This window comes from Lissotriton vulgaris, chromosome 3_1 (assembly GCF_964263255.1).
Source record: "Lissotriton vulgaris chromosome 3_1, aLisVul1.2, whole genome shotgun sequence".
Lineage (NCBI taxonomy): Eukaryota > Metazoa > Chordata > Amphibia > Caudata > Salamandridae > Lissotriton > Lissotriton vulgaris.
Window position 1 is genome coordinate 1,074,370,213 of NC_141689.1, and position 18,209 is coordinate 1,074,388,421.

Consider the following 18,209-nt stretch of genomic DNA (forward strand, 5'->3'; position numbering starts at 1 on the left):
ACCTGCTTCCCAAAATGCGCTGTGATGGCTAAAACTAGCCAACCTCCAGATTACTACCTCTCCAGGAAACGTGTTTTCCCCTCAGACCATCGCTGAAGGCAAAGGAAAGAAACTGGAGAGGAAGAAATTTTGAATGGGTTGTCCATGTTATCTGTGATAAGCAACCTCCATTTGGCGAAGGTCATTCTTCCTATTTAAAGTTTTGCGCACTCAGCCAAAGGTAACCCTAATGATGGATGTGGAGCTAATCTGCAAAGACTAATTTCCAGGAGCACAAACTTTAATGTTCACCATGTTCAGTTTTAGAAACCCCTGTATACATTTGTGAACATTTTGGCTTCAACAGGCATTACTCTGGGGCGTATCTGTTGAACCCTTAAACCTGAGATGCTGGCAATGATGTCCTTTGCAGAGGTAGCTGAAGGGACTACCTTCTCAGTACTTCATGGTAGGGAGAACAATGATACCCTCCCATTTCATTGTACAATGGTGTCCAAGAACAGCAACAGACCTACAGTTTTGAGGAATGGAAGTGGATCCTTCAAGATCATCTGTCCCGCTAATGTTGCCAGTTGGGGGCTGTGTGCTGGATGGAAAAGCGTTCTGGATGTTGCTTGTTGCATCTGCATTTTCGTCATAATACTTAAGCGTTGGGTAAGAATCTTTGAAGACAACCAAATTATTTATACAGCAAGATTGGGAAGCAAGTTGGGGGCACATATTCAGTGAATGTCAGGTGCTGTGCTTAAGGAGTTGAAATGGAAGTTGCTAAAATCTTAATATGACATTTTTCCTTGATGTGTGTTAAGACATTTATGTAAAAATTCATTAACATAGTCAGGTTTTTTTCTACCAACTTTTGCGCGTAACTCGCTAATATTATATGCTATACTTTTTCCTCAGACAAATCGAATCTCTTGATCTTTCGAAGCAATGGAGCTCCTGATGTGCCTTTATCCCCAACATTGCAGAGGCATAATAACGTCAGCCAAATGATGTTTCACAAAATCCGCAATGAAGACTTGACATTTGTAAGTAAAAGAAGAACTATTTTATTTTGAGCAAATTACTGTTCGGCAGGGTCATAATTGCCCTGTGCCTCCTCATATTTCCAGTATATTTTTTTATATTTTTCCTTTTGCCAAGATAGTGCAAACTTTGCCCTGTGCACCATGCTACTGTAGAAAATTCAGCACAGGAGAATTCATTGCTTATGTGACACTGCAAGCACATTTGCCATGGTAACAGTGCTTGCATGACATTTAAAGCCCCCATAAAGGATGAACACGTATGGAGAGAGATCTAGATGATGTAACACAGGCAATTCCATCATGGAAATAACTCGACTTGCATGACAGTATTCTGGGACCAAACAGGCGAGTATATACCAATCAGAAGCAGACCTTCACAAATTAGACATATCCATTGTCTGACATGTACCTATCGGGCTCCGTGTTTGGCACCTAACAATGCTTTACTGCCAGGCACACTCAATCACTCGACTCCCATGCTTCTGGAAAAACCCACTGCAATTGATCCTCAATCCTCTTTTTTTCATCTCAATGTACATGGAAGAAAGAGTTCTTCTCAAATCTTTACTACAAGGGCCTTTGCCCCTTCCAGTGTGCTCTGCCCCTTGTCTTGAGAACATCGTCGATGAGAACGCAGGGACAGTGATCGAATGGACACCCTTTCAGTACTAATCCCATTGCCATTCACATGGGCCAACATCGAGTCAGCAATCAGTGTCTCTCCCCCGAGCAGGGCGCTACCATGTGTGAGGCCTGCCTTACCTTCCAGTCAGAAAAGAATCATCTGAAAGAGACACATTAGTGATAGATTCCTTACCTAAGAATATCCCCAGGCATCAGACTGATTCCGGAAAGTTTTGCTTAGCAGTACCCTTGTGCGTCAGTAGGTGGCGTCCTGCGGCTCCGCGTCCGTCACTGGCGTCGTCAGTGCATAGATAACGTCACGGAGTGTACTTAGGTGCCAACCATGCACGCTGACGTCAGTTCCTTTTTCCGCGCCAGTAAGCGCAGATCCAGATTGAGCACTGTTGGAAGGGGGAGGTCTCTGGGGGACAGGGGTAGGTACTCCTGGCCACCCCGGGACCACTCCCTTCTAGGAACGTTACCGAGCTCGCGAGTCAGGCCTCCATGAGAGAAGGGTTACACATCTATGGTCATGCATGCAGGGACACCAGCACGTTACAAAAGGACACCACACCAGTAAGGTCTAGCTCAACAGGATCTTTTTATGAGTCTGCAACAGGTCAGGGGAGTATACACACAGGGGCTTGGGGGGCCCAGGTTCGCTTCTGGACTGACAGGGCACCTGGCTGGGATATGCGGGACACGTTGGGGGCAACTCCAGATACTCACAGTCTCTAGTCCTTATAGCTTGAGGGGGCTGTGGGGTTCAACACTCTTGATCCGGGGGTAGGGGGCCACGTATCCGGCGGACGGCTCTCAATCCTCGAGCCACGTGATACGGAGGGCCGCAATGTCGAGGTACCAGGCGTACCACTCACAATCCTTGAGTCACGTGGTACCAATGTCGTTTTGAGCAGTGAAGTGGAGACCAACCCGCCTCTGCGAGGGCGGAAAGGCCTCGGCGTATTACAGGGTCAGTGGGGACACTGCGCAGTACTTAAGTCTTGGGGTCCTCTGTGCCCCAGCACACCTACGTTCAGGGCACCCTCTTCTTGAAGTTCGGCGTGCCGGGGGTGTGGCGGATCTGCCGGGGCACCCGCGAGACAGCCCGTACTCTTCTGGCAGTGCAGTACGATCTGTACTCCACTGGTCTCTCCCAGTACGCGACGTACTCCACGGATCTCCCTCGGTACGCGGCGTACTCCGCGGTTCTCTTCTCAGTACGCAGCGTACTCTGCTGTTCTCTTCTCAGGACGCGGCGTACTGGTAGTGGGCGGCGTACTCTGCTGGTCTCTCCCAGTACGCAACGTACTCCGCTGTTCTCTCCTCAGTGCACGGCATACTCTGCTGATCTTTCCCGTACGCAACGCACTCCACTGTCCGATCAGGGTGGAGTGGTAGTACGACACGTGCCCTGCGGCGGGGTAGTCCGGTGCGCACTCTACCACTGGTGGGTCCAGTGCGTACTCTACGACGGGTGGGTCCGGTGCGTACTCCCCTGCTGGACAGTACGGCTGGTAGGGACTCGAGCCGTGACAACGTCTGCTGGGCTCCAGGAGTCCGCGTCGGATGTAGACTTGCTTCTGGTAGTGGAGGAGCCGCGACCAGGTCTGCAGGGCTCGGGGAGTCCGGGACGGGACACCAGAGTCGTTTCTTCTCCGGGCGAGCAGCGACCATGTCTGCAGGCTCTCGTCGTCCCCTCCTCAACGGCCCGCCTCCTTGCTTGGTCCTCGTGGTTTACCCTCAGTCTCCCGTCTCCAGTTTCGGCCCCTCCCAGATGGTTCCTGGGGTTCCGGGGCTGAATGTCTCGGGTCTGGCCATCTGGCGTTCATCCCTCCTTTGAAGTTGGGAGGAGGGGTTCTTCCGTTGCCCGGCAGGGATCGGGGTCAGGCCTGGCAGGAGGTGCCATCGAAACTCTTCTCCCCCTCCCCTGTGGCTGCGAAACAGGTTTCTCTGATGCTCTGGGGGGCAGGGGGTTGGCTGGCCTAGGTTTCTACCATCCGGTCGGGGCTCTAGGCTTCCCGCTCCGAGGGAGGCTGGTTGGGGCTACGCTGGGGTGGCTACTAGGGCTCGGGGAGCAGGGGGGATGTAGGGACAACAGGGGACAGGGTATCCTGGTGGGGGCCTCGCATAGGTGACGGTGGAGGCCCTGGATGGGTGAAGGCCTGCGCCAAGGTGGACGGGTCTAACAAGCACATACCTTGGTCTCTTTTTGACCACTATTTTGAGACTTTTGTCTCCCCACCTTTCTCTTGGTGCACATAGGGATGCCCGGCTTGAAGTCCTGTGGGACCTGTCGCCGAAAAATGTCGGTAGCGGAGCCCCACGATGTTTGCCTCTACTGCCTGGAGGCGGACCACGACTCCCGGGACTGCTGTGACTGCCGTGCCATGGCCCCCAAGGCCTTGCGGGAGCGGCGTCGGAAGTTGCTGGAGGTCCAGCATTCGTCGGGTCGCCGGTCCCGGTCTAGGGGCCGTTCCCGGGACCGCTTGCGGGACCGGATATGTCGCTCCTCGGACTCCAAGTCTTCGCCTTTGGATTCCGGTAAGTGTCGCCATAAAAAGAAGTCGAAGAAGCGTGTTCGCTCTCCGACGTTCCCTCGTTGCTCCTTGGAGGCAGACGAGGGGTACAGGGGCCTCGTCCCTGCGGCTCCTCTGGAGCTGAGAGTCCCGAAGCCTACCCGCCATACCCGGGTCCGTCGGCGACTCCCGAACAGATGCAAGAATTCCTTGCTGCTTTGGACTGCCTTTACAGGCCTCAGGCTCCCGCCGGCGCGCTTTCGGGCCCCGCGGACTCTCGTCCAAATCCTGCTGGCCCGGCGGCTCTGCCATCAGCTCCAGCCCCGGCGCCACAGGATCTTGCCCTGCTGGCTCCGGCCCTGGCACCACGAGGTGCGGCATTGCCAGCTCTGGCCCCGGCGCCACCCTCGGCTCCTGCCCCGGCGCCACCCTCGGCTCCAGCCGAGGCGCCACACTCGGCTCCACCCCCGGCGCTGCACTGGGTGCCGTTTATCCCACCTTTGCCCCGGTTCCTGGACCATTTTGTTCCGGCCTGTTATCTGCATTGGGAATCGGCACCGGTCCGGCCTGCCCCGTTCACGGCACCATTCCCGACGCCTTTCATCCAATCTCCGGCTTCGGCTCTGCCGTCGCGACCGGCCCCCTCTACACCAGAGGCGGATGATGACTGGGAAGGGTCCGAGGATCCGCTTGCTCTGCAATGTGACTCCGAACTCGATTGGCTGGACGACTTGGACGATGCAGGCGACCTTGATGTCTCTTCTGACCCGGGATTTGCCTCTTCCCAGCCTACTATGGAGGAGGATGCCTCCTATAAGGTGGTCCTCCATCGGGCTGCTGAGGCCCTGAATCTTGACCTCCCCACGGTGGCCCTCAAGACCAACCTCCTCACCAAGATGTTCCAGACAGCGTCTACTTCGGTGGAGCCGCTTCTTCCTTTTAATGACACCCTTACAGAGGTCCTCTTGGGCACTTGGTCGAGGCCGGCTACGGGGGCCCGGGTGGATAAAAACATCGCCAGATGCCACCGACCGGTGCCCGGTGACCCCACTTTCTTGACCACTCACCCTACGCCTGAGAGCCTGGTCATTCAGGCCTCAACGTCACAGAGTGCCTTTCCCACGGCTCCGCCGGATAAGGACTCTAAAAGGTTGGACCAGTTTGGGAAGTTGTTCTCTTCGGCCAGCCTCGGGCTGCAGTCGGTGAACACCGCCTGCTTATTGAACCGCTACTCCCAATGCTGTGTGGGATGCTGTTGCTCAGGTGTTGCCTCAGTGTCCTGAGGAGGGGCAGGCTACCCTTTCTCAGGCGAGGGCAAGGATGCGGCTAAGTTTGCCGTCCGGTGTGGGTTAGACACCGCCGACTCCCTGGGCAGGTCGATCTCTATGACTGTGGTGTTGCAGCGCCACACCTGGTTGCATTTGACCAGGTTCTTGCCCGATGTCCAGAGTTTGCTCATGGACATGCCCTTTTATGGCACCCACCTGTTTGGCGAGAAGGCTGACAGTGCACTGGAGCGCTTTAAAGACTTGCGGGCTACGGCCAAGTCCCTGGGTCTTTCTACTACGGCCCGCCCACTCCTGGTTTTCGTTCCTTTCGTAACCAGGGTCAAGGCGCCCAGGTGCGCCTCTCCACCAGGCCTGTGCAGAACCAGCCACAGCGAGGCTGCAGTTGTGGTTTCCGCAGGGACGGGTCGGGGAACCAGCGTGCGGGTCCATCCACTTCCACCCCGCTGCTTCCCCCTCTAAACCCTCCTAATCTGAGCTTCAGGGAGCACCCCACGCCGGTGGGATGCAGGCTCCGCCACCACCTCCCCCACTGGTGCGAGATTACGTCAGACAAACGGGTGCTGCAGATACTCTGCAAGGATTACCCCCTTCCCTTTCAGTCACCTACCCCAGCCATGCCACCTCTGTGCCACCGCATGTCGGGGGATCATTTGGCTCTTCTCCAACAGGAAGTTGCGGCTCTCTTGGCCAAGGGGGCCATCGAGTGCGTTCCTGCACCAGAAGTAGGAAGTGGTTGCTATTCCCACTACTTTCTGGTCCCCAAGAAGGACAGAGGAGGTCTGCGTCCTATCTTGGACCTCCGGGACGTGAATCGCTTCCTCCGGAAGGAGAAGTTCAAGATGCTAACCCTGGCTCAGGTCTTGACTGCTCTCGACCCTGAAGACTGGATGGTAGAGTTGGACTTGCAGGATGCATATTTTCACATCCCCGTCCTTCCGGCCAACTGGTTTTACCTGCGGTTCACGGTAGGCCAGGAGCATTTTCAGTTTACCGTGCTCCCCTTCGGCCTTACCAGCGCCCCTCGGGTGTTCACGAAAGTGATGGCGGTGGTCAGAGCTCATCTGCACAGGTCAGGGGTCTCAGTCTTCCCCTACCTAGACGACTGGTTGTTGAAGGCGGGCTCGCTCCAGGCAGTCGTCAACCACCTTCAGACTATGGCCGACCTACTGCATTTGCTGGGGTTCTCCCTCAACCTGCCAAAGTAGCCCCATAGTCCCTCTCAGAAGCTCCCCTTCATCGGAGCTGTTCTGGATTTGACGCAGTTTCGGGGTTATCCTCCCGAGCTGCGAGTCCGGGATATTCGGGCTATGATCCCGATCTTTCAGCCTCTATCGCGGGTTTCAGTCAGGAAGAATGGCCCCCTGCATACTGCTTGTGCGACATGCCAGATGGCATATGCGGGCTCTGCAATGGGACCTGAAGTTTCTGTGGGCAGAGCATCAGGGCAACCTGTCCAATTATGTCCAGATCTCGGAGGACATTGCATGACAACTGCAGTGGTGGCTCACAAATAGCGATTGGGTCAATGCCAGATCCCTCTCCCTTCCCCAACCGGAGCCCACAGTGGTGGAATGCCTCCCTCCTGGGATGGGAAGACCACTTGGGAGAGGCGGAGATCAGAGGCCTCTGGTCTCTGGCGGATTCCCGGCTCCATATCAACCTTCTGGAGCTGTGGGTGATCCGACTTGCACTGAAGACATTCATTCCCTCTGTTCAGTGAAGTGTAGTGCAGGTGATCACGGGCAACACCACCACCATGTGGTAGTGCAACAAACAGGGCGGGTGGGGTCCTGGACCCTATGTCAGGAGGCTCTGCACCTCTGGACATTGCTGGAACATCAAGGCATTACCTTGGTGGTTCAACATCTGGCAGGTTCTATGAACACCAGGGCGGACAAACTCAGCCTCCGGTGCTTGATGGATCACGAATGGTGTCTGAACTCTGACGTGCCGCAAGGTCTCTTTCTGCGGTGGACAGAGCCTTGGTTAGATCTATTTGCCACCGAAGAGAATGCGCAATGTCATCAGTTCTGCGTGTTGGACTTTCCAAGACAGCACTCGCTCAGAGACGCTTTTCGTTTCGAGTGGAGCTGCGGTCTACTGTATGCTTTTCCGCCTACACCACTTCTGCCCAGAGTGCTGAAGAAGATCGGGTGCGACCGGGGCCCAAGTTATTCTTGTGGCTCCGGACTGGGCTCGGAGAGTATGGTATCCTGAGTTACTCAGTATGAGCATCGATCCCCCTATCCGTCTGCCTCTTCAGGAGGATCTTCTGTCGCAGCAGAAGGGGACGGTCCTCCACCCGAAACTGTCCAGCCTCCACCTCCATGCGTGGAGATTGAGCGGCAGCAGTTGACAGCTTTCGACCTTCCTCCCGTGGTCTGTAATGTCATTCTGGCAGCCAGGCGTCCCTCCACTAAAACGATATACGCCTGCCGATGGAACAAGTTTGTGGAATGATGCACAGCAAAAGCTATGGATTCCTTTTCTGCCCCCCTTTCTGAGGTTCTTCTGTTTCTTCTGTCCTTCGCCCAGCAGGGCTCTGCTCTGGGCACTATCAAAGGTTATCTTTCTGTCACCTCCGCCTTTCTGTGGCTTCCTGATCAGCCTTCTCTCTTTAAGTACCCGGTTGTTAACCATTTCCTCAAAGGCGTTACACACACGTTTCCTCTGTGCCTTTTATAATACCTCAATGGGAATTAAATCTTGTTTTGACTTTTCTGATGTGCGCTCCTTTTGAGCCCCTTCATAACTGTCCTTTATGTCTTCTCGTTCTCAAGACAGCTTTCCTGGTAGCTATCACCTCTGCCAGAAGAGTGAGTGAGCTCCAGGCTCTTTCATCTAGACCTCCTTTCCGTTCATCCGGACAAGGTGGTTTTAAGGACCCGTCCTTCTTTCTTGACAAAGGTTGTCACGCCCTTCCACATCGGGCAGACCATCACTTTGCCCACCTTCTTTCTGCCTCTGCATCCTTCCAGGGAAGAGGAGAGGCTCCACCGTCTGGACCCAAAACATGCGCTTGCTTTCTATCTGCAGCGTACACAACAGTTCCGGGTGGATGATCAGCTCTTTGTTGGCTACGTGGGCGCCAAAAAAGGTCGGGCTGTGCACAAATGGACCATTTCCCGGTGAGTCGTTCTGTGCATCAAAGCATGTTACTCCTTGGCCAAGGAGGAGCCTCCTGTGGGCCTGCGAGCCCATTCTACTAAGGAACTGCAGCCACTATTGCCTTCGGATGCGGCGTTCCCTTGCAGAACATTTGTCCGGCAGCTACGTGAACCTCGCTGCACACGTTTACAAAGCACTACTGCCTTCACAGTCAAGTCTGGAGAGATGGCTTCTTTGGCCATTCTGTTCTCCGTGACTTCCTGGTGTAATTTTGTTCGCAGACCCACCATTGTGGTTGGTATTGCTGGAGTATCTATTCTAAGGTAAGGAATCTATCACTAATGTGTCTCTTTCAGATGCACAAGTTACTACTTGTGTAACGATATATCTGTAAGAGACATTAGTTAGTGATCGATTCCTTACCGCCCCGCCCATCCTCCCAGTTCTACAAACTAATTACTAGGGTTAAGGTCATCCTCTTTTAGGGCCCTAGTTTTATGCACCAATGGTCAGTATCTTGCATGGCTCTGCGTTTCTGGCGATGAAAGTCGTGTACAGAACTGACGTCAGCGCCCATGGGTGGCGCCTAAGTACTCTCCGTGAAATCATCTCAGCGCTGACGATGCCAGTGACGGACGCGGAGCCGCAGGACGCCACCTACTGATGCGCAAGTGTACTGCTAAGCAAAACTTTCCGGATCCAGTCTGACGCCTGGGGATATTCTAAGGTAAGGAATCTATCACTAACTAATGTCTCTTACTTACGTATTGTTACACAAGTAGTATCTTGTGCTTTAGTACCAATGCGAGTGTAGGTGGGCCCATTGGAGAATGCAGAGACACCGCTGACATCTTCAGGGGCACAGCATCGAAGTGGAAGAGGAGGCCAGTCCCTCAGAGGCCCAGTGGTCCATTCCAGTTTGTTTTTGCAACCAAGGAAAACGACTTTGTCCATGAATATGGTCTGCATCCACAAACAACCCACACCGGTAAAACGGCCACGTGTAGTGGCATTGTTGTTGAGCCCTAGCCTAAACAACTGCCACCCGAATTACCACAACTTTCCACCCATGGTCAGCACCAACCGCAGCCTTTGAAGCAAACAAAGCTCCCTCATTTCACTGCAAAGCTTTTGCCAAAGGCTCGGGCCCCATTGAAGTCCCCAGATCCCTCAACACCCAACATCGATACCTATACCAGCACCAAAGCCGGATGTCTGCGCATCATTCAGCTGTGATATCAAAGCCTCCTTTGACATCGAAGGTGCATTGGCACCAAAAATGCCCCCGATGGCCAGCTCCGAGGTTTCAAAGCAAACCATCCTCCAACGGCTGCAGGAGGAGTTAGATGCCTGCAAAGAGCTTCTTTTTATTCACATGCAGTCAGGCAAAATCTCCACAAAGCTTACCACCAAAGTCATAGGAGACTCTCCCAAGGAAGGGAAAACTGACGTTTAAGGAGCACCCTCCTAAGAGACACCAGGACAGCAGCACTACCACCTCCCTACTCAACCTCCACATCCTCCTCCACCACCACCACTTCCTCCTCCACCACCACCACTTCCTCCTCCTCCACCACCACTTCTTCCGACACTACCACTTCATGCTTCACCTCCTCCATTTTCACCAGAAGGCCCATTGCACTAGTCTTATGGGTAGAGCAGCCCACTCTGGCCTGCAGACCCCATGACACACCCATGACCCAGAGTCTAGTGATAACCGGTTGGACAACTATAATGTTGAGCCCCTGTGTGATACACATCCCGATCTATATCCAGCCAAGACTTCCATCCCTGATGACACTACTACATACCATGAAGTCAGACAGAGTGCAGGAAGATGATGATTTTATGGTTGAAATGTTAAACAAGACTCATTGGACCCTTCAGTTCCTCTCTATGCTGAAGGGTATGCTCAGTACCAACTCTGATACCTTTTGAGAGCCCATCAAGGCAATGTTGGTCACACCTAGGGTGGTTCAAAAATTATAAACCCTCACCGAACGACTCTCCCTACATTGGTGACCACATATCTCCAGAATCGCTAGTATCTCACACAGTGGGCATGCCGAGGCTACAGGAGAAGCTTCACCTCCTGAGATTAAAACCTGGTTGCAGAGACTAGAAGGATAGCAAGCAGCCACACATTGGAGGATTGCCAACTACGTTGGCTTACATTAGTACTAGATGCAGGATCTCCTTAAACACCTCCTAGAGGAATATAGGCAGAGAGGGCAAGAGCTGGTAATGGAGAGGAAAGTCATATCTAATACCTCTATCCACTGTACCCTCAATGCGGCCAACACCTCAGCTAGAGGATCAACTCCAGTATCTTGGTCAGACATTATGCCTGGCTCTGTGTCTCTGGTTTTAAACCAGAGGTACAGACATGAATTGAAAAGGAGAAAATAGCAAACCAATTGATGGTATTTACGCCCTTGTTACAACCTCATTTTACATAATCATTACATGAACATTAATAATTCACTTAGACAATAACGTATGCAAAATATATGCTTATTTTATTTTTCTAATTCTTTTGTTTCATTTTTTTTAAAAACTTTTTTCCATTTTTTGACAATGATTCATAGAATAAATCGATTTTGAAAGATTCGATGAACCATTTTGTGGCTTCAATGGTGCCCTTACATGGAATGTTGGAGTAGAGACTTTCCACGTCCAATGTTACCATCCATTGTCTACGGGCATTGAAGGCTGTGCCCTCAAGTTGGGTGATTACATGCCTGGTGTCCTGGATATATCCTAATATTTTACTGATGTATGGACGTAAAATTGCATCCAGATATTTGGATATTGGCTCAGTGACACTACCGATTGTTTGCTATTTTCTCCTTTTCAATTCATGTCTGTACAATCCCTACGATTAGCAAACCACTAGGTTGTAGGGGTCCCCTCTTTCCAACTTGTTTTAAACCAGAGGTACAACAGCACCTGCTAAACCTGCTGTTCAGTGGTAAATGTCTCATCGGGCCGATTGTGGAACAGATTCTGGAGAAAATTATAAAAGACAAAGGAACTACCTTCTCCAAGCAGGGACACCCCTCTCCTCCTATTCCCCCGATCTCAAAATACCTGTCGGGAGGAGACTTAGGCAGTTCCTTCTTCACTGTGCAGAGACCTCAGTGGGTTCTCTCCATTACATTGGATGGCTACTGTCTCAAGCTCATCTCAACTCAAGCAAACATTACACACACCCCTCTCACCCCCCCAAACACACACTCTGGCCTGAACACCAGTTCCTTCTTCAGGAGAAGGTTCAAGCACTAATCTGCGACGGGGCTACAGAGCCTAGCACACTGCAACAATTGAGTTTACTTCCTATGCCTCTTCCCCCTAAAAGCACTGAACATTATGGCCCATTTAAGACCTCAAGCCTCTGTGAGAACATTTCCACCTGGTCACTCTGCTAGGTGCCATCCCACTGCTAGGCGACATCATGACTGCACTCGATCTGAAGGATGCTTACTTCCACATACCTATCAACCCTGCTCATTGCACAGGGTCACTAGATCTAGTCTTGATACGGGCCATTATCCATTGCTCTCTGTAGTGGTAACAATCTATTACTGGGCCGGCACCTCATGGATCCTGTTCCACAGGTTGCCATCACTACAAATGCCTCACTGTTTGAATGGAGAGAGCATCTTCAACAGCGAACTGTTCAGGGCATATGGTCACAACAGCTGATCTCCACATCAAGTATCTCAAGCTCCTTGTTGTCCAGCTAGCTGTCAAGGCTGCCTTCTTTCTAGGTATTCAGAGCGAAGTAGGCTTCATAAAGACGGACATTATGACAGCCATGTACCATCAACAAAGGCAGGGCAACACACACTCACTGCTGTTGCCATCACTAGCGCGGAGCATTTTGCGATTCACCATCAGATACATTTCCTGGCAGATTACTTTAGTTTCCGAGAGTGGACAGCAACTTTTGCAGACCTGGTCAGCAGGATCCAGCAACAAGTAAACTCCACCCACAAGTCCTACTCCTGTACTTCCACTATTGGGGGCGGAAGGGGTCTGAGCTCCAAATCTACTCCAACGCACAAATGCAAAGCAAAGAATTTCCTCCAGGTTCCCACATGCACAGTCCATTGACAATGCAGTAAGGATGAATTGGCCAGGGATCTTTGCCTATGCTTTGCCTCCTCTCCCACTCCATCTAAATATGTTCCAGAAACATTGGCAAATGTCCCTCACTCCATCCTGATGGCTCCCACATGGGCCAAACAACCCTGGTTATTGACCTTGCTTGTGATGTCCATTTTTCCTCATGACAAGCTCCCCAACAGGCCAAATCTTCCTAGACAGAACAAAGGCAGAATAGGGCACCCCAACCCCAAGATTCTCAAACTAGCAATTTGGCTCCTGAGGTCCTAGAGCTTTGTTATCTAAATCTCCCTCATGAAGCAATGGCCATCCTGAAAGAAGAATGCAGGCCTGGTATGCAAATCTGATATGCTGCAAAGTGGAAAACGTTTGTCTATTACTGCATCTCAAGCATCTGAACCCTTTTGAACTTGCAGTCCAGGGTATTATCATTTACCTCCTTCACGTGCAAAAATTGGGCCTAGCCTACACTTCCATACGCCTTCACTTAACCGCCATTGCAGCCTACATGCAGAACAGAGAACAATCCTCTTTATTCATAATCCCAGTCATCAAAACTTTAGTAGAACGACTAAAATGAGTCATCCCATCCAGATTTTCCCTTTGCCCCGGTTCAGAACCTTAATATACTTATTACAGTTTCTCTACTGGAAGGTCGCTTTCCTTGTTGCTATTATGTCCTTATGACGAGTTGGTGAGCTGCAGGCCTTCACCTTGGAGGAGCCTTTCTTCTTGGTTCATAACAACAGTGCTGTCCTTAGAATTTACCTTAGGTTTCGTCCTAAGGTTGTGTCACCCTTGCACCTCAACCAGACAATAGAGCTGTTTATCTTTTTCCCTCAGCCAGACTTAGTAGCAGAAAGGGTTTTGTCAACCAGGTCATCATGTACCAAATTGACAGAACCAAACCCTTTCCCAAAACTCAACAACTTGTTGTTGCTTTTGCTAAACTTCACAAAGGGCAAACATTGTCAAAGACAGGCACAGTCAGATGGATTGTCAAATGCATCCAAACCTGCTACATCAAGGCTAAAAGAACATTACCTGCCCTGCCTAAGTCACACTCCACATGTAAAAAGGAGCCACTATGGCTTTCCATCAGAACATTGCCATAGCTTACATGTGTAATGCAGCTACATGGGCTGCTCCACTCATGTTTACCAAGCATTACTTTTTGAATGTCTTAGTATGCAAACAAACTAGACTTGATCAGACTATTTTAAGAACTTTGTTTCAATCTTCTATGGGCCTGAAACTATTTCATCAAAATGCTGTTAGAAACTATGGGCTTTTGTATGAACCCATGCAGCAGTGATCTGAACATTCTGGAATACAAGTCCCAGTTATCTTCATGACCACACTATAACAATTGAGGGAAACATTCCAAAAACAGATTCCTCAGCTGCAGCCTCTTAATCGTTTGGCAGTCACAGCCACTACCTCCACAAAATGTGTTGTTTCTAGGGTTTTGAAAACTTTAGATCTCCAGGCCCAGGGTGCAGCCCCTGCCACTCCCTACTGTAACCTCAACCTCAAAAATCTACATAACCAACTCCACAATGCTGCCCCTGGCTCCCCGCCCAGTTCCCTTGTGTGCAAGGGACGTGAAAAAGAAGGCTCTCTTGAAATCTAGCAGGAAACTAATCCAAATGAGGAGGGGTAATAGATGCAGAGCAAAGAGAGCATGCTGATCCCCAGGACAAGGAAGAATAGAGAGACTTCAACTTACCCAAACAAAGAGATAACCCAACCCTCTTTCCCCATCCCACATCCACTCTCCACTGGATGACATCACCCTGTTTCATGCCATGCTAGAAGAGCAGTGAAGAAGTTTGATTATCCAATGTCTTCGGAGGAGCAGCAGTGTTTCTTTTATGACTTCAAGGAGCAGCCAGAGAAATACATCTGTATCCTGGATCATATCTGGGAGAAAGGGCTCAAATTCATGCAGACACCAGCCACTGATCAAGCAGTAGTCCCACATCTCAAAGAAATACAGGGTACTTACTCCACATCAGCATGCTTGTGGGATATGGCACACATGGTGATGTCAAGTTTACCCGATCAATTGAAAGGGTATTTTGCTGAGGTGGTCAGGGGGGGACAGGACTCCTCCAGGCAGATTCAGGTCAGCCAGGGCAATGGGTTCTTCCATAGTACTGTTTAGGCACAAGTGGCTCAGGTCACTCACCTTCTCCAGTGATGTTCAAGGTAGTCTCATAGGCATGTCATTTGATGGGGCTCGTTTGTTTGGAGACAAAGCTGACTCAGCCTTCAAGGCTTAAGGTGAGTAAGGTTACTGCTTGGTCTTTCGATTACAAGCACCAGCATGAGTTTTGGAAGTCCCATGGCTACTCCAAGGAGTGTGCCTTACGTCAGCATCTGCCTTCCCAGCTGGTTCAACAGCAAAATAATTTCTGTGGGTGTACAGTGGCAGAGGTAAAAGAAAAGGCAGTCAAGGCCAGCAACTAACTCAGCCTCCCCCTGCCCCACCCCATCTTACACCACAACACCTGGAAAGCCACTTTAGCTTCCCTTTACAGGAGCTTGTACAGGATAAATGTTGTTTTAATTTCAAGTGGCCTGGAAGACCATAACATCAGATTAGGGGCTTTACTAATCGTAGAAAGCGGTTATGTCAGTCCAATTTAGTAGGCACCTTATCATGTGCATCCCCATCAGTCCCTTCAGTCAGCTGATCTCCATCATCCTGCAGCAGGAGGTGGCAACCCTATTGCTGAAAGGAGCACTGTTTTTGGTCTAAGATAAGGAAATTGGGTAGGGGGTGCAACTCAGAACTTCCTGGGTTTTCAAAAGGACTCCAGTGTTTGTTTGATCCTAGACTTCGGGCTCTTAAACTGTTACATTCGCAAGGATAAGTTCAAGATGCTGTCCCTGATTCCGGTACTTCTTCCTCTAGAAGAAGACTCAGTGGGGTCTCTCAACTGGCAGAACATGTAGTTCCACATGCTAATCCTGCAGTCGCATAAGTGGTACTTGCGATTTATTGTAGGTTCTTTCCGCTATTATTTTATAGCCCTCTCATTCGGTTGATATCGACACCCAGAGACTTCACAAAGGTAATGACAGTGGTTGTCGCACAACTGCACAGGTCAGGCCTGCAATCGCTGTGTTACAATACCCTGATGACTGGCTGCTCCAGGCAAAAATGCTGCAGCTGGAGTCTGAGCTATGGGCGAAAGCCTCCCTATTGTTCAACTTCAGATTTTCCATCAACTTGCCCAAGTTCCACTTAGATCCCTCTCAACACCTCCTGTTCATAGAGGTAATACTGGACAGACCATCTGTTGAAAGCCTTCTCTCCTTTTCAGAGGATCCCGGATATTCAGGATATGATTGCGATGTTTAGGGTGCGGGCAGGGAAGCTCGAGTTCCAGTCCTGGAAGTTTTTGCCAGTTAGGTCTCCTAGGTTCTTGCATTTTACTGACCACACATGCATACTGGCATATGAGGGTTCTCAAATGGTGCTTTCATCAACAGTGGATCCAGCACGTGGGAGATCTGCCAGACACTATCAGAATCTTCCCAAACACTGCAACAGATTTGCACTGGAGGTCAGTAGAGGAACACCTTACCCAAGAAATAGCCTTCTACATCCGCACCCTGCCTCCCCCACCCCTTCCAGCAGTGGCCCCTGTAGTATGGCCACATCTACCTTTGGGTGTGGTGCGCAGCTGGAGGAACGGGAGATCAGGTGCCTTTACTGTCCAGAAAAGCAGATCCTGCACAGCAACCTTCTTGAATTGCAGGTAGTTCCCCTAGCCCGAAAGGCCTTCCTGTAGCCGGTCTGCCCAGACCTGAATGGACAAGACCGCTTTGATGTTATCAGTAAGCAGAGAGACTTAGGATTTAGTTTTCTAGGAAGCTTTGAAACTCTGACCATGGGCATATGTGCATGGGACCTATTTGGTTGGCTACCATTTGGTATGCACTCTGAACACCAGGGATGGAATCCTGAATTGGTGTCACCTTTGCTTCTACATTTGCAGGTGCTCCAGAACATCTTTGCAATGTGAGGCACCTCTTGTGCAACTCTTCACCACTCATGAGAATCCATTATGCCCACAGTTCTGTGCCCTCCAGTATCTGTTGTAGAGTAACACATTTCGGTTGAGGTGGAGTTTTCCATTTCACTTTGCATTTCATCTCATACCTTTAATTTATGTGCTTTGAGGAAGCAGTGCCTCATCTCAAGCCATTCTGGTCGCCCGACTGGCCAAGGATAGTGTGGCATGCAGGCCTCCTGAGACTCCCTGTGTCCCCTACTCCAACTGCCTCTCAGAACAGACCTCTCTCTCCCGGTCAAGTGGCAGCTTCAGCACCCCCCTCCACCTCATGCATGGAGATTGAGTGGGTACACCTGAGCTTCTTATATCTACCACCAGAGATGGTCATTGTCTTATTGTCAGCTCATCACTCTTTCAGAATTGTGTATTCTGTAGGGTGGAATCACTTTATTAACGGTGCGCAGAGCATAATGTGGCCTTGCTGACTGTGCATCTGTCTGAAAGTCTGTGCTTTGCTCTATCACTAGCCAAGCATAATTATGTGATGAACACTGTCAAAGGTAATGTTGCTGCTATTTCAGCATTTATCTTCCTTCTTAACCAGACTTTGCAATTAAAATCTCCTAATTATCAGATTTGTAAAGGGATCTGAACTTTGTTTAGATTTTTCTAACAGGACTCCATTTGAACCCCTGTAGTTACCAATTTTTAACTTTTAAGACTATTTCTCTTTGGACCATCACTTTGGCTAGATGCGTCAGGGAGTTGCATGCACTGAGTGTTCGCCTGCCTTTCATGCCTTGCCTATCCGAAAAAAATGGTCATGATAATTAAAGCAACTTTCCTATCTAAGTTTGTGATCCCTTTCCATCAGGGACAGTCCATCACCATTCCCTCCTTTTTCCCTCTCCCCCATCCCACCAAATATAAAGGAAAGGCTACATCGGCTCAATTCTCCTAGAGGAGAGAATTATTACATTGGCTGGACAAAGGACATTAAGTTCGTTGTGAATGTAAGTAGCAAAAAGGTGAAGGCGGTCCAGAAAAGGACTATCTCAGCATGTGACAAATACCAGGGCAATTTTCATGTGCTGTAGGATAGAAGCACAGAGACTGATGGAGGAGGACCAATAGAGGGTCTTTGTCATGAGATGAATATTGACAACATATGGACTCATGGACGATATTCAGCTAAAGCCTTTGACCAGACGTCTCACAGGATTTATTTGCAAACTAGTCAGCTTCAGGTTTCATGTACCTGTCCCATAGTTGTAAGAGAGACATGGCGAAAAATTCAAAATCAGAAATAGATTGGTGCGCCATCACGCACCAGTGTAGAGCCACACTGCTAAAGTCACTCAACAAAAAATCCGATTTGAAACAAGTCATCCCTATATTTCATGTTTATTCCAATAATCTTGACAATGTCCACAAGTAAGAGAGGTAGCGTAATTTCAGGCTTCAAAATACTGAAGAAATGTC

At 50.3% G+C, this 18,209-nt stretch overlaps 1 protein-coding gene across 2 annotated transcripts in view; it reads left to right on the forward strand.

Moving 5' to 3' along the window:
* Nucleotides 1-18,209, forward strand: part of JAK2 (Janus kinase 2) — a 1,290,985-nt gene that overhangs the window by 1,022,674 nt on the left and 250,102 nt on the right. For both annotated transcript variants that reach the window (XM_086961493.1, XM_086961492.1), the window contains one exon: nucleotides 904-1,031. In XM_086961493.1, the coding sequence (XP_086817619.1) occupies nucleotides 904-1,031 (128 nt within the window). The remainder of the gene's footprint in view (nucleotides 1-903; nucleotides 1,032-18,209) is intronic.